The sequence below is a fragment of the Antechinus flavipes genome, chromosome 5 (assembly GCF_016432865.1).
Source record: "Antechinus flavipes isolate AdamAnt ecotype Samford, QLD, Australia chromosome 5, AdamAnt_v2, whole genome shotgun sequence".
Lineage (NCBI taxonomy): Eukaryota > Metazoa > Chordata > Mammalia > Dasyuromorphia > Dasyuridae > Antechinus > Antechinus flavipes.
In genome coordinates this window covers 15946739-15968231 of record NC_067402.1, presented here as the reverse complement: position 1 = coordinate 15968231, position 21493 = coordinate 15946739, and the positions used below count along the sequence as shown (strand labels likewise).

The 21493-nt window shown below is 45.0% G+C and overlaps 1 protein-coding gene across 3 annotated transcripts in view; it reads left to right on the top strand.

Moving 5' to 3' along the window:
- The window catches only part of SKAP2 (src kinase associated phosphoprotein 2), a 163107-nt gene extending 142068 nt beyond the window's left edge, over positions 1-21039 (top strand). For 2 of the 3 annotated variants that reach the window (XM_051963491.1, XM_051963489.1), the window contains exons 12-13: positions 7838-7939; positions 8252-10501. In XM_051963491.1, the coding sequence (XP_051819451.1) occupies positions 7838-7930 (93 nt within the window). In that variant the 3' untranslated portion in view covers positions 7931-7939; positions 8252-10501. Of the gene's footprint in view, positions 1-7837; positions 7940-8251; positions 10502-20831 lie in introns of those variants that run through there. The other variant, XM_051963490.1, reaches the window with a different exon arrangement.
- Positions 21040-21493: the final 454 nt, after the last annotated feature.

Here is a 21493-nt window from a genome sequence, read left to right as displayed (position 1 = left end):
TGCCTGGCTCTCTGGGCCCTTCCCGGGGCCCCCACACTGTTAACAAGGCCGCCCTTCTGAGCCCAGATCCACGCAGCCCCCAGGTGGCCAGGGCAGCCCCAGGGACCTTTGCACAGATCCGGGCGCTGCTGGGCCTTGGGCGGCCCCTGATGAAGGCTCCTATCAGCCTTTACCATTCTCACGCCATCTAGTGGCTCCAGGGGAGTGGTGCAGGGATCATCAGCCCTCTTCCACCCAAAATGGTGCCGGAAAGTCAAAGGCAGTTAGGCTTTACCAGTCTGTGTCAGCCAGAAATCGGTGCTAACCATAAAAAGGAAAAGGTGACGAGAATGCCGAGTTTAACCGAAATATCGCCTCCTTCAGCAAGGCCCCGCTCCAACCCCCCACCCCCACCCCCACCCCCACCCCTCGTGGCCTGGCAGAAACGCCCTCCAGAATTCCAGCATCAGGATCGTTCATGACCGGATGAAGCCGGTCAAAAGAAGCTTTGGACAAGTGTGCATTTGCGTTTGTATGGTGGCATAGAATCCAACATGGTTGGCTGGGCCCACTGGAACATCCTCTGGGTCTCCGCCACTTTTCCTTTTCTCCTGAAGCTGCAGATAGTTTTCACAAAGGCCGCATTTCTTGAGGATGGAAGAACCGTCACCTTGTGGAACAGCCGGCACTGAGTCCACATTTGTGGGTATCAGGGGAGACGCCTTTCACTGGCTTTGACATTAGAGCCCATCTTTATTGAGCTGAATTTTGGTTTTTGTTCTTTTTTAAATTTTGTGGCTTTTATTTCTCGAGGAAGACTTTTGTAAGGTGGTTACCACAAAATACGGTTGACGGGAGAGGGGATCCACACGATTTAACATACAGGAGGCCCTTGACTAATGGCACCATTTGATCCCGAAGTAAACGCTGTACGTTGTATCATTATGAAGAGTCGACCGAGCTGGAGCCCTCCCCCTTCCCTTTCTCACTCTTCCCAATTAGCAGCTGTCAGGGGACTCCTGGCTCAGCTCATTCCCTTCTTCAAAGTGTCTGTGGCATTTTCAGAATTTTAACCTTTGCACTTTACCAATAATCAATCCAAGGGCCATCCGCCTTGCAGGGAGAACCTAAAACTTGGGACTTTGGGGCTTTCTCTACTGGGCATCTTAAGTGAACCAGAGTTGGGGGGCCAGGAGCTGTTTGATCAGGACATTTGAGGTTCGCCTAAAGCAGAAATGTTTTCCCTCACCCCTGCAGTAAAATATTTTCATTAACATTTGAATTGAAGTTGTTTTTGAGGATTTTATTTTTACACAACTCAATACATTTTCAAATATAAACAGCACCAAGTTTATGTGTGTTTTAAGTGAAGCTACGTCACCACAAAGTGAGCGGTAACTCCACATGATGGTCTGGGCTTTGATTTATTTAACAGGCCAGACAGCCAAATCCTTCTGAGACAAATGAACCTTTTCAGTGATTTTCAGGGATCGAGCACTAACAGCCAAAGCTCAGTTTAAACTTGTTTACCCGGCTTTACTGTTTATGCACTTTGAGCTTAAAACAGGAGAGCAGCGTATTCATGAGTCTAGATTGTACGAAATGTGGTCATTTCTGCCTCGGTATCTGAGGGGGAGTTATTTGGCCTGACATTCAGGTTGATTCAGTGAGCTTTATTATTCCCCTACTAGATGTGAGGAACCGGGGATTAAAACTAGGAAGTACTTTCAGCCATCGGGGAAATCATGGGGTGAAGAGAGAGATAGAAAAGTAAATCCAAAGTCTTTTTTAAATTCTTCTTAGAGGGGGTGGGGAGAGCCTGGCCCAGTTCAGGAGGCACCGGACACCCCTGCCCTCTTCTCAGGTCACGTGTTCCCAGGGAGTCATGGAAGTGCCCCTGGAGGCTTAGCCTTCCTTCTCACCCTGCAGGAGTGGCCCAGGGGCTCCAAAAGGGCTGGCCTTTGGCTCAAGAGAAAAGAAGGGGATTGGCAGGACAGACTCACCCCGAAGCACGCGCTCGGTCAATGCAGATGGGGCTGCCGGGCCGTAGCTTTTATGAGTTTTTTAAATTGAAAAAAAAAAAAAAAAAGACCAAGGGAAGGGGGAGCAGCTCCAGTCCTAGGCACAAAGTAAAGTGAGAACTTGTCCATCCTTGGCTGGCTTGGGTCACGTGGTTGCCCATTACTAGTGGTCGGTTCATCGCATTCACCCTCAAACATTTGATTCACGTTATGAGGATGGAAAAGCTGAGTCAAGAGGCATTGAAAAGTTTAAATTAAATACCCCATGATTTGTCCCCCTTCCCCCACTGCCCAGTTTAAATCGGACCAAGACACTAACCCAGGTGTGGAATAATCGCAAGATCTTGGTTTTACACTTGGGGAAACAGGCTGTGCAAGGAGAAGGTCATGAGTGGAATTTGAACCATTCCACACCGGTTCTCTCTGCACTGCCCCAGGTGTCTCCCACAGAGGTGTGTGTGTGCCCCTGCAGCTGTGCCGCTCTTGGGGATTTACTCAGTTTCCTCCACCTGCATTTCCCTGTTCTCATCCTTGCACTCCTCCCCTGCCAACAAAACAACAAACTGGGCTTCCCGGCTGCTTAAGTCCCAAAGAAATCAGAGCTTTCTGTGTGAGGGGGCGACTATTAAACCATCAGACTCATTTCAGCAGTCACATGGAAGCCGCCTCTTGACTTTTCCTCCTCAGATTTGTCTGTTTCTCATTTGCTTTTTGGAGGTCACATAAGTAGGGACAATCAGCAGGAACTTTGCAGGGGCTTCCTTGGGGGCGGGCCTTCTTTAATATGGTCCTGCGGCCATATTAGGAGACGCCGAGGCAAATGTTGAAATATTCTGAATAGGAAATATTCAAAAGGCGCGTGCCCTCTGTTTGGGAAAAACTCGACTCCAGGCCCCATTTCTTTTCCATCGGTGACTAAAAAGCTCTTTTTGTGAGTTGATACCATATAAGCTGACAAATAATATCGAAACTAACTGGTTCCTAATGAGCAAATTGCTGACGTCTGTAGATAAAATCCCCTCAATTTTGCCAGAGGGCTCATGTATGTGTTTGGGAAATAGACTTCAGTCGCCCTGTCCGGTCTTTTAACCTATCCCGCACCTGTTGCTTTCAAACAGTGAGAACCAATGCCTGGAAAAGTAGCCCCCCCCCTTCCCCAGCCCTCCAAGCCTCCTTAATGCTGAGCTTAGAATGAGAAGGAAGCTTTGGGCCAGATGGTTTCTGGAAAGTGGAAGATGACCCAGGAGAAATGGATGTCCTCTCTCTGAAAAGGGCTGAAGTCACCGACGTGGCCCCACTTAAATGTAAAATAATACGCCACCAGCAGAGAGGGTTCAGTTAATGAGTAAATATGACTCCTGACTCCTTGGCCAAAGTCTGTAGTTCACTTTGCCAAACCAGCTTTTTCCCTTTCACATAAACATTCGCAAAATGACACAATCACTTGATTTTGCAGCTTTAATAACTATTAATTGTCACTTGTGCTTTAACCATGAAACAAAACAGAGGTTAAAAATAATTTCCTAGTCTGAAATCAGAAAAGCATCCAGGGGAGGAAGCGTTCACTCTTCGGCACAATTAGGAGCATTTTCTTAATTTTTTTTTTTTTTTTGGCTTTTACTGCCATATTGCTCTCTGCCTGGGAGCCATTCATTTTGCAGATATTGAGTTTCTTTGGAGTGTTATTTTCCTACGGTGAGCATCCTCACACACCTCTGGACCTTGATCGCGTTACCAGGGAGTAGAAAGAAGCTTTGTGCTAGTAATTACCTAACATTGTCAGAAGTGACTGCAGGCCTCTTTCTAGTGATAACAGAATAACCGCATAATGTAGCTTTATAGCACATGATTAATAGAAAATAATTACACGTCTTACAAAGGGATGCAATATTTCTTATAAATTGACTAGAATGGTTTCCTGTAGATTAAAGGACTCTTCATTATTTTATCAGTCCTCCTGAAGCCTCGTCACTTGCCTAGGTTAGCATTTTGGTGGCTGCGAAGACCGACTGGAGGGAGGGATCCCGGAAAGCCGGCCTCGTTGGGATCTGCTCCGTGCGGGACGGAGGCTCTCTGACCTTTAAGAGTACGTGGAGATTTAGATAACGCAGTGGAGGAGGTGGGCAGGTTTGTTCACCTCTTTATTTCTCCTTTTTATTGCCATTATATAGAGTTGGGTCTTTTAAAAAATGGCCCAAATGTGACATTATCCAAAAATACAGTCATTGGCATGTGGACAAAAAGATAACATTGAATTGATTGCAGTGTTTTCTCCACTGTAAGTAGGTTATAATGAATAATAAATCAGATTTGTTTTAGGTTGAGGAAAGAAGCCAAGGCGGAGAATATATTCACGGGACTGGGTAACGAAAGAATCTTCTGGCCAAAGTTGGGAATCCCGTTCTCCCAGAACCGGGAAGTCTATGAAGCAGTCATTCCAATTTACAGACTGCAAATGGTTTGATTGGGATTCATGTGGCTCTGGAGGCTTATACAAAGGGTAGTAATGATCAAAGTAAAAGCATCGATGTTGGTAGACTTGTCTCCATACTCCAGTGGCTGCCACAGAGCCATAAATTAACTTACGGGATTTTTACATGCTTGTATTTTATTGAATCTCTTAACTTCACACGGGAGCATAAAACAAAATTATTTCCAAATGGAAAGATATGAAAATTTGGTGTTTTTAAATGAACTTTTCTGATTTAAATTCTCTGCGATTTTAGTGTATATATGGGGAAGCATATATCTCATAGTTTCTTGATTTGTTGTTCTATTTACATAGAAGGCCCAGGCCACATTTTAGTACAAAACTTTTTTCCCCTTTCATGTGAATTTTAAATCATCTGTTTACAGCAGAAGCAGCTCTCTGCTTGGTGAATCTCATTGGTCGGCCCACGGCATGGGATCCTACATAATGGGAAACATGTCATTGCTTCTTTGGGGAAGAGTTTGGCAATTTGGCAGTAGATTTCTTTAAACCTAGCATAATGAATGTAACTTGGTTTTTTGAAAGGGGAATTATGCTTTTAATCAAGTTGAATTTGTGAAGGGAAGAAAAGAGAGATAAGGAAAATGAGTGTTTTGTCCTGTGTTCATTTTAATATAAACACTTAAAACCCTGATTTTAAAGTAGTTCCCCAGAATTATGTTTGGGCCACAAAGTGCCCAACCCATTTCCACTCCCCCCTGCCCTTGTTAAATGATTTAACTTTGGTGGCTTACAGCCCTGAGAAAATGGGGTTTGGGAGATCTCTCTGATTGTTATCCTTCATTCTCAGAGAACCAGGGGGACGTCACCATGTTGGGGGTCGAGGTACAACGCCTCGGACCCTGCTACCTGTTGGGCAGCACATGGATATTTGGCGTGAAGGTGGCTCTGAATTGGCGCCTCGGTGACAAGTGGACGCTAGTGGAGGGTAGTCTGTTCCCTGGCCCTTTCAGATTTTTAGTGGGACTCTCTCAAAGAGCACCGTGGGGTAGAAGAGAGGGGAAACTCTGACATTCTGTATAGAGAAGGAATCAGGTTCATTGCTCCAAAGAGAACGAGGAAAGGAGGATTATTTCAAGATTACCCAAATTTAGCATTTGTAAAGCTTGAGAAATAGTAAGTAATGGAACGCTAACTAGCAGGTTTACAGCTCCTCGAGGTCCATGGAATATTTACAGCTATGACTTCATCGGAGGGTGATGATATGTTGACAGATGAGGAGCTGTGGCCGAGGAGGGGGTCCTGTTCTCCCTCTATGGCACCATGCCCCCCGATTGTCCTGTGCAGCATGGCCATATAGCTAAAGTAGAAGAGACCCCAGTCCGATGTCTGTGGTAAAAATGCACCCTTAGTGACCAGGTAGCTGACAACCCTCCACTGACTCGTCAGCCCTGGCGGGCAGGGTCTGCCTTTGGCTTTTCTTATATCCTTAGCCCTTAGCACAGAGCCTGGCACACACAGTAGACACTTAATAAGTGTTTGTTGCTATTGATGATAGTTTGTGTTTCTCAAGGACTTGATGATATCATCTTTCACATGCATTACCTTTGCATACAGCAGGTGCTTACTTGGGTAACTGCAATGATAAACACTTGTTGGATTGGGTTGGCTCACATTTGACCCTCACAAGATTCTTGTGAAGTGAATACTGTGAGTCTTATCGTGCCCATTTTACAGATAAGAAAATGGAGACCCAACTAAGCTGGTAATTGCCCTTAGTCACACAACTAACTGGTGGCAGTGAGACTCGAACCTGCATCTTGTGACTGTGTTAGTGCTTGAGAGCAATAATAATAATAACCATTTGGCGCTGAGTATTACCTTTTGGGGCCTTAAGGGAAGAACTTTAGCCTCCCTTTTATCTACTGTGCTCACATTACCAGCCTTCTCTTGCTCATTCAAACCATTTATTTTGTTCTTTCATCTCTAACTCATGTCCAGGCCACACTAGAATCGGCAGAATATTCTTCATCTTAGAAAAGCCTCCGCTTCCATCCATTTCTACTTATAAAAAGGATATTCTGCAAAGCAGAAGTTCAAGAAGACCTTGTTCTGATAATTTGCCTGTGTTTAGGGAAAATAGTCATTTTTTCTTCCACTGGTCTACTTCGAGCCCCCTGAAGCAATGGGGAAGCTGGAGACTGCTCTGCCCTCTCATCTCCCCATTTTACTAGGTCACATATACTCAAATTGGGGCAGTTAAATTGGGTTCTCCTTAATATGTATCGGTTTAATAATCATTCTGCTGCAGATTTAATTTCTTTGTTCTCCTCCCCTTCACTTAAGCAGTGTGTGTACATGTTTATCCCTGAACCTGGGAAGTTGGAACGGTCGTAATCAATTGGATTGCAGTTGGCATTGATTTTAAAATATTTATCTTATAGAAAAGAATTAAATTGAGGTCCCTTAATGCTCCTGCAAGAGGATTGCTTTTGGAAGATATATTTCTTGAAACTTGTAATTCGTTTTATTTTTTATGTATCTCAGTAAAATTAAATAAATTGCGTCTCCGAGTCCATCTTGACACTAACATGCAGAAGAGGCGCTGCCCGGTGGGAGGGGCAGGTACAGACTTGCCTCACTCACACACTTGATAGATTTCAGAAACTCTTCATAAAAATCACATTTTTCTTTCTCAGTAGAATCCTATTTTCCCATTAGAATTTTTAGAGATACTCATATTTTTTTCTGCTCTTAAAATGGCAACAGTTCTTAAAATTTCACTTTTACGTTTCTTTCTCTCGTAGTTCATGCTCCATCACCTACACTAATTATACAGCGACTGTAGCCCCTTCTGCCCACGACTCTTGTGGGAGTTTTGTGCTTTTTTCTGTGCTCTTTTTTGGTGAGTCTGTGTGGTCTTTTTTTGGTTTTTCTCTGGCTCCAAGAATAATCTCTGCGGCCTTGTCCTGTCTTGTGCTTTCCTGGAAGCCCCCACCTGCACGTTTCAACCTCTTTCATATCCTATGATTGTACCTCGGGGTCGAGGGTCTCAGATTGAGTTGTTATTTTGGAGTTCTTTAAGAATCCCATAAAATTGGAATTTAAATATTGAAGAAAAGCCAGAAGAGCTAATCCACCTGAGGTGGCCAGAGTATATTGGATGCATCCATTTCTTTTTTTTTTCTACACCGAGTAATAAACACCCATTGCTTGTAAGTTCATTTAAATCTTTACCTAAGAGGATTTTTGAAAGTTCCCAGAAACAGAAAGATGATAATGTTTCCATTTTCAATTCAGGTCCTTCTAACTTTCTAAGAAAGAAAATGTTTATAAGAAGTTGCATACCAAGTGCATTGCATTTATCCCCGACTAAAGGTTAATATTGCATATTGTTTTCAATTAGGACTACAATAGATTTGGCTGGTGGGTAGGAGAAATGAAGGGAACCATTGGCTTGGTGCCTACAGCCTACATAATGGAGATGTATGATATTTGAGAGTCCTGGGTAAGTACATTTTAATCCAATCTTCTGTAATGGCTCATATGTTCTCTTGTTCTGGGTTGGTGGTGGTGGTGGTGGTGATTTTGTTTTAACATGTCTTTCCCTTTTCTGAAACTGTTGGAATGGGTCTGTCAAAGATTGTTTTCTTCCCATCCTTTAAAAAAAAAAAAAGTTAAAAAAAAAGTTTTGTGAAATTTCTCTTGGAGGTAACTAGCTACTTGTCTCAGCTACCTCTTCTTGGTAAAAGTCCTACTTGTGGGCCTGTTGATGAGCTTCTGAAGCGTATCTGAAAATGTGACTTTTTTTTCTAATCAGCAAATCCTAACATTTAGAAGCGAAGAAAGACGGAGCTTTCCGAGACGCCGTGGATTTAGCACGATCCTCCGAGCTTTGAATGATGGCTTATCTTCTTCTCCGCATTTCAAAAAATGATCCATATCCTCTTTCCGTTCATTTTTGCCTGTAATGTTATAACTCCTCTTTTACAATGTTTTAATGATCATAAATTAGGTGAAAGTTATGTAGAGCAATCTGGTACAAGCAGTAAAATGATTATACTTGTTGCTACTTTGCATGAGAAGCCATCAGACTTTTTATTGATTCAGCTGCTTTGTGTGAATCCCATCATTTGGTTTGGAGGAACCCCTGCACGATTTCTCACATGTCAGGTGACTGTTCCTTTCAGGGGTCTTGGGATACCCACTACTCATTATAAGGGAAGGTTTGTCTACCTACCACAATGTCTAATTCCACCAATTCCATTTAATCTATCTTTAATGAGGAAAGTTTGAAAGTTGGCCCCCGGCACTCAGAAAATGTCTTAAAGCACTGTGGGTGGCTTATTTTGGTATTTCACATAGCAGTGATTTTTTTTTTATCATCAAAGAATTCATGTCTAATTTGGCAAACATCATGTGAAATGTGACCTCAAGAAGGAAGAAAAGAACAATGGACTGTCAGCATCCAGGAGGTGTGCCATTGAATGAACCACTGGAGCCCTTTGTCGTTAAAAACCATTTGGGTTGTTGGCAACCGGGCTGCGGGGGCATCAGGGCCGTGGGTTTTACTCCGCTCCAGTCACTGGAGCATCATGGGAAAGCAGCTGACTTTGTATTTGTGAAAGAAGTTTGTTATCTTAAACTTGGCCTGTGAACTCCTTGCAGGATGATGAAAGGCAGAATTGCTTAGAGATGGACAGGACCTTTGGTGTCCAGTCCCTGCACTTTATAAATGAGAAAAGGCGGAAGCTGTGGAACACTCAGTTTCCGGCAGGTAAACTTTGTGATGACAGGAGCCTTGCTGGGTGGTAGTGGCCCTGTGCCCACGGGCAGCACGCGCCCTCTGGCAGACAGGCGTCTGAAATGACCCCAAATTCTGATGCTTTACAGTAGATGTGATACCTCCTTGGGCTCCACTCCTGCACTCCCAGGGAGCTGTGGGCACGAAGTAGCCTTCCCACTGACTCCTTTCTTTAAATAATATAAACAATTTATAAATATGACAAAACTTAGCAATATTGAAGCTACAGGGAGGAGTTTATCTTCCTCCTCTTATCACTGTGAAGCTGGCAAACTTATGTTTGTGTCTGAAGTCCACACATAAAAAAAAAAAAAAAATTGTCCTTTCACTGTAACTTAGGGGGAAAAAATGACATCTTAGTCTAAAAAATCAATTACATTTGAGTATCTAAACCAAGGTAGCAAAAATAAGTGACCTTGTTCTAGAGACAAACTTCTCATGTCACGAGCAAAGCAAACGTGATTTTCCAAGTTAAGTTGGTAAGGAGAGAGAAATACCTAAGTAGGGCAAGGCCAATGGGCCTGGCTTCTGGGAAGCTTTTCGCTTTGCCACGTTGGGCCAGTAGATGGCAGCAGATTTTCATCACATGGGGAACCATTTTGAAACCCTTCCCCCACTTGGGCTACAGTCATCTCTAATTTAGAACATTTGGAGAATTCCTTCCTTTTTTTTTTTCTTTCTTTTCTTTCTTTTTTTTTTTTAAACTGTTAATCCAGGAGAGGGAGTCCTTTGCCAACCGATGAATAACAATGTCTGCCCGGACATTCTCCTGCTAATAGTGTTATGAAGGCCCCCAGCGAACATTGCCATTTTTCTGGGGCCTCCGGGGAGGGTGAAGAAAGGGGGTGCCCTTATTTACAGGGAAAATCATGTCAAGGTGCCCATTTCCTTAGATCCGGGTCTAAGCAGCGTGTGTATACTTGATGAAATCCTTTGTGTATCATAGGGAAAAGTTTCCTTTATACCCCGGACAATGTCACACACCCAAGTCCCGCATAATATCCTTAATGTGATTTTAAACAACGTGGATCAGGAAAGATGCTAATTGCCAGGTTTTCGTTGCATTTGCTTTGCTTTTATTTGTTTTTCTATAAACAGTTAGAGAACCAATTTTTTTTCCAAAGGTGATTGTAAGTCATATTTTATATAGCATTTTGCTTGATTATTTGCTCTGTACTGAATTTGTACGCTGTTGCCATTAGATCTTACAATAATGTTCCACTCTGCAAATTTTTAAGGTTCAAATAAAGTTTAATTGTTTGCAAACTGTTATGATGCTAATAATTCAACAGCCTGCTGTGTTACTAATGAAATTACTTTGTTATGATTAATTTGGAAAATAGTGTGTTGATTGTAGTAATTAAGCACAACAAGGTGCAGTGAGTGATTCTAATGCCATCTGGCCTCCAAACTGAATGAAGAAATGAAATAGGGCTGTCATCGGAATTTATTCAAAATAGTAAGGATGATACAAATGTCGGTTATTGCTGAGGGACCGAGGCTTCGGCGCAGCTCGCGCTGCGCTCTGGCTGCCGCTTTTGTCCATGGAACGTTTTCGGTGGCACCAAAGGCTTGGCCGGGCCATATCCTTCGGGCGCACACAATCGATCCTTTTGCCTGGCTTCAGTGGGTGGCGGCGGGTCTGGTGGGACTGGAAAGTCCCGCCCTCATTGGGAGACTTGTGACCCGCTCTGGTCTCCGCCCTCCGCTGCTGCTAGGAGGACCCAACTCTCCTGGATCATCCAAGAGCAGCCTTCTAGGCCAGGGCGGTCAGTCAGATGCTGCCTGTGAACTTCTTGGTAATGCTGTTAAGTTACAGCTTCTCCCAGTTCTCTTTCATCACTCAGGCCCTTTCATGAGATCATGAGCCAGTCATCACAAGGCTTGGCATACAGTAAGTGCCTAATCTATGTTGATTGACTGACTGGCCTCTCCAGCATCAGGAGAGCTGAGTTCTAATCAAACTCCGCCACCAACTTTCCCTTTGGCCTTGAGTCTTTCTCGGCCGGAGCCAGTGACCGAGCCGGCCTGTGTCACTCCAGAAAGCTCTGAGCTCCATCCCGGGCCGCCTGCCCTTTGGGATGGTGCTCCCCCGGGGTGGCTGCCAGGCTAGCACAGGGGTGGAGATTTGAGTCCTGAAGCTGCGCCACCGTGACCCACGGCGCCTGCCCAGTTTGGGGAAGCCCCTGCCGGGGTTCCCCAGGTCCGATCTTCTGCCCCCCCTCACAGAGAAGGGCTTTCTGCTTACTCCTCCCTCTCTCCAGCAGACTCAGAGAAGCCATTCTGGGGGGTCACCAACACTGGGGGGATTCGAGCCGTTGAGAACCCACGGCTTTGCTTGGATGTCCAGCACACCCGAATGAGAGCGGAACAGCTGAGTCCTGACTTTTATGCCCTACTAAGAGACACAAATAAGTGGAGCACATTCTTAAAATAGTGTTCTGGGTTTTTAATCTGCCGTTGGCATCTAACTTAAGCCTTTGGCCGGCAGGAGGGGGAACTAGCAATGTCCAGTCTCCTCTGCTCCAGCCAGGGCAGTCAGAGGCAATCTGCCCCGGCAGAGCTGTTGTAAACCCCACCGAGGGTCAGATCTAGAGCGTTCATCACGACATTTGGCAACTCATGGAAGCATCAGGTGGAATCTGGTTATAGGAGAATTTTTATTTTTTAATTTTTGCCAACAAGGTTGACTGTGTTAAGACTAGCACATCTACTAAAGATGGTTGGGAATATGAAGCAGACACTCAGCAAACACTTTTTAGCCGATGTTGGGCTCCCCAAACTTGAGACCGAAAGGGCGAACAAAATCCCTTTCTCCAAGACACAGAGTCTTTTGTTATTTTCATGTAACCTTATCCCTTGGTAGTCAATCTGGTGAAGCCTGAGGACCCCCTCTCAGAATCAGATTTTTAAATGCAGTCAGCAAAATAGATAACAGAGGAAACCGATTATATTGAAATATCATTACTGAATTGTGTTTTAAAACTAGTTCATGGATTTTAAGTCTAATCCGTTTTTTGCCTTTTCCCCTGAATGTCTAAAATCAACATTTTTCTACTCTTGAAAATAATATTTTAAAGATTAAACGAACAGAATTGATTTTAATGGTAGGGAGGCCCAGAATAGGAGGAGGAAAAAGAAAAATGTCAAAGCAGCTATTGAACTCCTTCCTCAAAACAATTTTTCCATGAAAAATTCCTGTTTGAGTCTTTTCTTCAAAGACCACAGAGAAAGCACCAAAAACTTCTGACGCCTTTGTCCACTCCTACTTTCCAGGCTGCCTTGGGTCCCAAGGGCCCAGCCAGCATCTATCCGATTGTGTCTGATTCTTGAAGACAACCAAAGGACCCGTTCTAATTCCTGAGTCCGAGAACTGATTCTTCACTGGCTAGGGAAGGAAGTATTGGACGTGAGTGGTTCCAAAGTGGCCAAATCCAATGACAAATTGATTTTGTTGTAACTCACACCTTGTCTTTGGTTTAAGTTGGCCTTTCATCGGTGAGGGGGAGTATGTTTTAAAAATGAATAATTCTTTGGAACGTTGGGTTCTGCGAATTCTGTGAGAGCTTTGAGGGTCTAGAACACTCTACCAGCATGAAGTATCATGGGCAGGGGTCTCTCGGGGTCGGTCAGGATGTCGACTGGATAACCCGCAGTGGAGCCCAGAAGAGGAATCCCTCCACTTCTCTCCTCATCCTCTCTGCTTTGCTGTTACTGTTCATCATTCGGTTCCAGCCAGATGGGAAGTGTTCTTGTCTGGCTTCTATTTATTGGCCTTGAGTCGACAAGAGGAATTTATGCACGTGTAATCCGTGCGCATAAATGGTCCCCGTTTTGGAGCTTGAGCCACAATTCACCTCCTTTGTGGAAATTGCCCCACAGGTACTTTCAGAGAACAGAAAAAAAATAATAAACGGAGCGAATGTTCACTGGTTAAAGATGACTGCTCCGGAAGAAAAGGAATTCCAACCAATGAGATAGCGCAGGGAGCGCTTTCCCCCACCAGCCCGTCCCACGTGACGAGTGCTGATTGTAGACTAGACGACTGGGTCTGAATCTCAGCTTCACTTAATTCCTGTGTGACCTGTACTGACTTCAGGCCTTGATCTGCAGGTTAGGAAGGACGGCCTAGGTCAGAGGTTCTTCACCTGGGGTCTGGGAATTCGGTTTTAAATATGGGGAGGACTATATTTCAGGATGACTGGTTTCTTCTGTCATCCCGCGTGTTCTATTGTATTCGTTTGAGAACATTTTGAGAAGCGGTCCTTCTGATGGACAAAGGGGTCTGTGCCGGATCCCTTTCCCAGCGCCGCTTCTAACTCCAGAGCCGAACTCCTTCCTCCTTGCCTTCTCCTCCTTCCTGCCCTCAGCCCCAGAACCTCCCAATGCCCGTTTTGAGAAAGACTCCAGACCAGAAGCTCGCCTTCTCCTGCTCCAGACTCAGCTATCATGGCTGGCCCGGACCTCCCTCTCCCCCTTCTCTTCCACTCCCTTCCAGTACTTTCTTCCCCCGTGAGATTGTAACTTGCTTGTATCCCCACGGCGCAGCACACAGTTTCTGGTACAAGGGGAGGCACTTGACAAATGCTTGTTTTGTCCCACACACATACATGACATCTAACATGTGTGTGTGTGTGTGTGATCTTTACAAATATCTCTCTTTATGCTCCCAACAACCCCAGGGGGTACTTTACAAACAAGAAACTGAGGCACAGAAGTGAAGCAGCTTGCTCAGGCTCGTACAGGCCACAGCAGGTGGTCTTGAACCTAAGACTTTGTGACTCCAGATCTGGGTTCGCCCCATTTAGCTGCAGCTCTGGGGTCAGATGGTAGCTTTAATTTTCCAGGAGGCAGCAGGCAGACTAAGCGCCTAGTTAATCCTCCCCGGCTGGTAGGCGCTCAGTTGACTTGCCAGCTGGTCGGAGATATTGGTTCATTGAAACATCGCTCACAGAAGGACCGTGGTGGCCACGCTGTCCCCCGAGCAGCTGGAATCTTACCCACGGGAAAAGTTTCCTCCTGAGTCAGTTTCCTCCCTGCCTCTGGTCTCGCAGGCTAGAGGACCCTCTAATAGCCCTGCTGTCAATCAGTCTGCAAACATTAGGCACCTACTATGTTCCAAGCACTGCGCTAGGCCCTTAGGATACAAAAATCAAAATAAAAAACCTCAAAAAGATTATATACCCTCAAGGAGCTTCCATTCTACCCAGAGAAGGCCGGACCACAGATATAAGCAAATGCCAAAATAAATACATGGCAATTTGGGAGGGGGACAGAGAGAGAGCTTTGTATAGGAGACTCCTAATGTGCTGAGGGGAGGAGGGAACGCTTGCCAGGCCTGAGGGAACAGCCCGGGCAAAGGTACAGAAAGTGTCGGGCAGGATGAGCCGGAAGCCACTTTGGCTGAACCCAGAGTGTGCATGGGAGGGCCACGTATGGCCAGGCTGGAAAGACAGCTGGGCTCAGAAGATGCTGAGAGAAGCCACGACCTCACCCCCAGTCCCCGTCTTCTGCTTTCCTAATTCCACGCTTCCCGGGCCAAAGTTTTAAGCAGCTGAACAGCCTGAGCCTGGGAAGTCTGAGTGCGGGGAGCACGAGCTCCTTCCCTGGGGTTGGGCGTCGGACAGGATGAGCCGGCAGCGGCATTGAGTCCTTGCTGAGCCAGAGAGACTCCCATCAAGGGGAGACCAGAGGGCTGCCAACTACCCCAGCTCTCCGTCAGCGAGCGGATCCGTTCCGGGCTCGGGTTGATCTCGCGCCGTCTCTGGGCCGGGATGCCCGAGCAGCGCTGACAGGCGTGCGCCCGTTTGGAGACGGGCCCTCCAACACACATTTGTGCTTAGCAAGGTGACCCCAGAACCAGCGAGTGACCTCAGGGGCCCCTCCGCCTGAACGCTCACGGCTCGGCCCTTGCTTTGCTTGTTGGGAACTGTCGGACGCCTCCTGGCAAGAACTAGGGTTTCATTAATTAGACGCTCCGGGGTGGAGGCGGTTGAAGTCACTGTCCTTGTCACTGATGTTTTTCACGGTTTAGAACGCTCTGAAGAGCGTGGGCCCTCCTGTGGCCCCGAGAAAGGGCTGGGCGGCGTTCGGATTGGCCCAAAGTGGGATCTCCTCTTGCCCGGGCCCAGGGCCCATCTCCCCCTTGCTGGGAAGGGAACGACTTTGGACCATCCCAATCTGTAGCTGCCCCCTGAACAGGTCCCCTCGGTGGAAAAAGGGCTCTCCCATCCAGATGATTGCGCTCCTTGTCTCCGATTCCCAGCTCATGCATCCGTGGTCTGTGGGCTCTCTCGTGCTCCCTCACCCCAGCCCCTGTCTCTGCTTTTCCCTTCCTCAGGCTCGCCCGGGGAGTGGAGACATTCAAGGACGCAGGACCTGATAGTTCTTCCCCCTCTGTGGACCGTCTGTGTCGGCCGCTGGGGCCGAGTGCCCCGGGAGCCGTCCAGAGCAAGGAGAGAGCCCGGGAGCCGGGGGAGCTCAGGTGTTCTCTGGCTGTTGCCGGCTTCCGGGCTGTCCGTGTATTTGTTTTCTGGTGTGTCACCGGCGCAACATTGTCTGCCATTTCTTTTCCTATCTAATTAAATGATTCCATGTTGAATAATTACATTCAAGTGCCAACAATGTGCTAGGGGCTATTCCAACACAGAATTAGTCACAGTCCCCTCCTGGACGCGAGATCTAAATTAAATAGAGAGGGCATTAACGCAGGGTAGGAGCAGACTAGGCTCAGGTAGGCAGTGCCTTAGGATACTTTTGTTCTAGTGTGAGGGAGTAAGGGGAGAGAGACACAGATAGGCAGACAGACAGACAGACACAGGAAAAGACAGAGACGGAGACAGGAACAGAGAGACAGACAGACAGAAAAAGACAGAGACACAAACACACAGAAAAAGACAGAGACAGAGACAGGAACAGAGAGACAGACAGACAGAAAAAGACAGAGACACAAACACACAGAAAAAGACAGAGACAGAGACAGGAACAGAGATAGACACAGAAAAAGACAGAGACAAACATACAGAAAAAGAAATAGACACAGAAAGAGACAGAGACAGAGACAGAACAGAGAGACAGACAGACAGAAAAAGACAGAGACAAACACAGAAAAAGAAACAGACACAGAAAAAGAGAGACAAACACACAGAAAAAGAAATAGACACAGAAAAAGACAGAGACAGAGACAGACAGACACAGAAAAAGACAAACACACAGAAAAAGAAACAGACACAGAAAAAGACAGAGGCAGGAACAGAGAGACAGACAGACAGAAAAAGAGACACAAACATACAGAAAAAGAAACAGACACAGAAAAAGACAGAGACAGAGACAGGAACAGAGACAGACAGATACAGAAAAAGACAAACATACAGAAAAAGAAACAGAGAGAGATTGACAGACACAGAAAAAGAAAGACAAAGAGACAGGAGCGGAGACAGAAGAAGAAGCAGATAGGTACAGAGACAAAGAAAGACAGAGAGACAGGAACAGAGAGACAGACAGTAACAGCCCAAAAAAAAAAAAAAAAAAAAAAAAAAAAAAAAAAAAAAAAAACAGAAATAGAGACACAAAAAGAGATAGAGACAGGAACAGAGACAGATGCAGAAAAAGACAGAGAGACAGACCAACACAGAGACACAGAAATAGGAACAGAAACAGAGACAGACAGAAATAGAAACAGAGACACAAAAAAAGACAGAGACAGAAATAGAGACACAGAAAGAGACAGAGACAGGAATGGAGACAGCCGCAGAAAAAGACAGAGAGAGACAAACCGACACAGAGACACAGAAACAGGAACAGAAACAGAGACAGACAGATAGAAATAGAAACAGAGACACAGAAAAAGACAGAAACAGACACAGAAAAAGAGACAGAATCAGAGACAAACAGGCGGATAGACAAGAGCACAAGGCTGAGGAAGTTGTTTAATGCAATGAGAACGTTTGTTTCAGTGACAATTCTTGAAACGACATTGGCAGCTACTGAAATAAATAACTGTGAGTGGAGACCAAAGAGCTAATGGACTGTGTATTTAAATTAAAATAATCTTTTCCTATTTTGTAATTTAGTCGATGTGAGCACTCCCTCCACCTCCTTGGAATGCCACTCTGTAACTGAGAGGAGAGGCTTTTCAGGAGTTTCCATGGTCAAAACATTCATTTCCACGGTGGTCAAGCTGGCGTTGAGCTTCTTCAAAATTGATCTCATTTGTCCCCACTTGATAGACCGCTGTTGGCCGCTGGCCCGTCCTCAAAAATCCGGAAGTTGTGCTTTGCTGGCACAGCCTTCGTGAGCACAGAGGGCCTTCGCACCCCCAGAAGTCTTGGCAAAGGACTGGAATGGAGAGAAATAGATAATAATAATAATAATAACAACAACAACAATGGCTCACTCCATAGAGAGGTAATGCCTCCATCATTCAGGTGGCTGAGTGGGACACCTTTTAGGGAAAGATGGTTTTTAGCCATCTGGGTTCTTACATCCTTGTGTTAGTGACCCTGTGCCAAACAGACTTAGATTCTGGTCTTCATCCCTGCCTTAAGAAGTCTCTCACATGATCTCAACTCCATCAGTTTCTCTGTGCTTCCATTTCCTCTGTGAAATCTAGGTCATCGATATCACCTGTCATATCTACCTTCCAGGGTTGTGGCGAGAATCAAGGAGGTAATGAAGACAGGAATAGCCTCTAAAACTAATAAAAAGAACCGGACAGATGCGTGCACTGGATGATCCCTAAGGTCCCTTCCACCTCTAAAACTGTACATTTTTTTAAGGGATTGAATTGTTAAATTCTCATCTGTTTGATGGTCTAAAAAAAAAAAAAATGCAGACTTCTGCACACATATTCCAACCTCAATAATTGAGCTGAAGAGTGAACAAAACAAAACGTTCTTTCTTACTGAAATGATCGAGTAGAAATAACAGGGTTCAGATAGACCTGCTATCCCTGGTACTGTTGGAGAAACCATGACTTTTTTTTTCCAAAATCAATCAGAAAGCACTAAGCTCTTACTGTATGCCAGGCACTCAGCTAAGCATTTGCAAAGGTAATAAATAAAGTTTTTAAAGTCAGGCCCTCTGACCCAATGAATTTCAGTTTTGTGAGTATAGAGGGCTAGAGAAAGAGCAAAATAGCAGCTCATCACATGTTAACCTTAATGGTAAACCTTTCGTGGTACCACATCTATGGGTCACGTATATGGATTCAACTAATCTTTGGGGAATGTTTTCTTAAATGAAAAGTCATGTAAATCAGTTCAAAGAATCTGCATTTATTATTCCCTTAACCTTAGGCATGAGAAGTTTCATCGACTCTTACTTGGGGTCATTACGACCCACCCATCAAAAAGATGAGGAAATCCCCAAATCTGCTTTTCCGATGATCTCTTAATCTCAGTTCATTGCAGAATCCAAATTGTGTGTTGCATATGGTCGATCAGATTTAGCTGCCATCTTGTGAGCCTCTTAACTTGCTGGCAATTCCTCCCTTAACTGTTTTGTAGCACTGGGTACCCACACAGTTTCTAGTTAATGACCCGCTCCCAAATCAAAGCTCTCTGGTTCAAAGACTAGGCACCAGCCAGCCTTGCAATGGAACAATTTACTGAATTTCAGTTCTGTGAAAATACAGAGCTAGAGCTAGAGCAAAATAGCAGCTCATTGCATGTTAGTTAACCTTAAAGCTTGAATGTTATAACTTTAGGCAAAGTTAATAAAAAATGCAAAAGGAGTCTTTAAATAATTTAAATTATCTAAAAAATTGAGCATATTCTTTCAAATAATAATGGCTTTTATGATCTGATTTTTAAATGCATTTTTCATGTCTTGAATTACTTTGAAGTATAGATATCAAAGTAAGTTTAAGTTTATTTAAGGTTATTAAATATATTTGTTACCAGTCAGGACCACTCAAAACTCCATTTTTTCAGTCAAATAACCAACGTATGTGTATTAAATAACATCCGCCATGTCTGGTTTGTTCAATAACGTTTTTTGAAAGTTAGTTGTCGATGGATAGGAATTGTTCTTGAAATGACTTTCTGGGTTGGGGTTTTTTATTTATCTTGCTCCCAATGAAAAAGTGAAAAATATAGTTCTGTTACCTTTAAAAACAAGCCCCACAGTGCTTGATGAGGCTAGTGGACAGTGCCATGGGTCCCTGTGAGGGCTGCCCTCTTGGAATGGGCATTTTCCTTAGCATTGTGAGCAGGCTCAGGTAACTTGCTTCCAAATCTCATCTTCATCGATGGCCTTTGGTAAGGGGCAGGAGCTGGAGAGGGCCTCTGTAGTTAGAGCCGGTGCTGGTCCACGTCGGCGAAACTTTTGCTTCCTTTTCTCAGTGGTTTGTAAGAGAGAATTTTGGGCTCCACACGCATGCTTTCATGTGCAGAGCATGTTTCCCTTGGTGCATGGGGTGCATAGCAATAAATGCTCCATATTGATCACTACTTAATTCTAATAGAAGTGAATAGACCAAGGCTGGAAAAACATTAAAGGCTTACATTTACCACCTTAATTTTTAAACAGTTTTTACATTTTAAAAATGGATATAATTGCTTTTTCTGCTTCTCTTACTAAATACATTCTATGCAATAAAATTATCTTCACTTTATAGCTTTCCTATAAGATAATTTTATTCAAGATGGGAGGTTTGGTTTGGTTTGTTTTCTTTTTCTGCTTTTTTCTTGTTGTTTTGTTTGTTTGTTTGTTTTGCATGAATTGAAAAGCCTGTCATGTTTGAGCTTAGTTTGAAAACATGAAAAACCATCTTGGAGCATCCCATTCAAGATTAGTATGGAAACCAAAAATTAATAGAAAAGAGCCATGTGGAGCTTTTAGATTTAGGCCAACTGGCATTGAAATTTTACCCATTAATCTGCTCTGGGAGAGGCCTCAAGAAATATTTATCACTATAAATGAGGAGGTTTTTTTTTTTTTTTTTTTTTGCCTTCAAATATATCCAAAGAGGAATCCACTGTGTGAGAGAGGCAGACAGAGAAAGGAAAGAGACATAGGGAAAGAAAGAGAAAACTAGAGACAGAGAGAGGGAAAGAGACAAAGAGAAAGCAAGAGAAAATCAGAGACAGAGAGAGGGAAAGAGAAAACTAGAGACAGAGGGAAAGAGAAAGAGAAAACCAGAGACAGAGGGAAAGGAAAGAGAAAACCAGAGACAGAGAAAGAGAAAACCAGAGTGAATGAGAGAGAAAGGAGGTAAAGAGAAAGAGAAAAAAAAGAGAGAGAGACAGTGAAAGAAAGGGAAAGAAAAAGAGTGAACCAGAGAGAGTGGAGAGACAGAAAGACAGGGAGAGAGAAAGAGAAAACCAGAGAAAGGGAAACAGAGAGAGAAAGAAGAGACAGAAAGAGAGAACCCAACAGAGAAACAGCCAGCCAGCCTCACAAGAAATGTCTCCAGCCCGTGGGCTGGAGTTTCTTTTTCATCCCCGTTCATTACTGAGAACAATAAGAACGGAGAGCTAATGTCCGTCCCTGCTAGGGCTGGAAGCCGGGCTGGGGAGGAAGGAGAGAACGGCCTTTTGCCCGTGTGGAGGAGTCTGTATTTGACCTCGTTGTTTGTAGGACTTATTTTTTTAAGGCAACGAAAGGAAGAGGGATGCGGCCCGGAAAGGGAAGAATGGGCGCTGCTCGTTTCTTTGAGTCCTCCTCCAGTCTGTCTTCTTAATGAACCTGCCGCAGAGCCCAGAAAACGGTCCCCTGCAAATAAACATGCTTGGAGTGATTTAGCCACAATGTCCAGACTGTGTAAACATCTAATTATTACAATAAAATTGTCAATAAATTTACATTACTGCTCCCTTTTCAAACGTTAACCAACTTTTTCCTGCTCTTGACAAAAGGGCATAAATCGGCTTTTGATGCGGCCGAGCGAGGGTTTTGTGCTCCCTCGGCTCGGCGCGGCGCTGCAGACAAAGCCGGCCGCGGCCCTCGGGCCCCGACTTCTCCGGGGGCGCGGAGAACTCCTACAGTTGTTTATGGCCGTGATGGACCATGGTGCCTTTCGCGGGGAGAGGAGCTCGGGCCGCCGCGATCTGCTCCTTAGTCACGGCGTTAAAAACGCGCCCTGTCACCTCCCCCCCCCAATAAAACCGCATTGTGGCCCCCGCCGCTCCAAGATGGCCACAGAGGCTCGCCCCCCCCCCATCCATTCTCGGCAGGGGGGCGGGCTCGCAGGTGCGGGAGGAGCCCGGGCTAAAGCAGGCGGAGGCGCTCCCTGAACCCCGATTGCGGCCTGTTTTC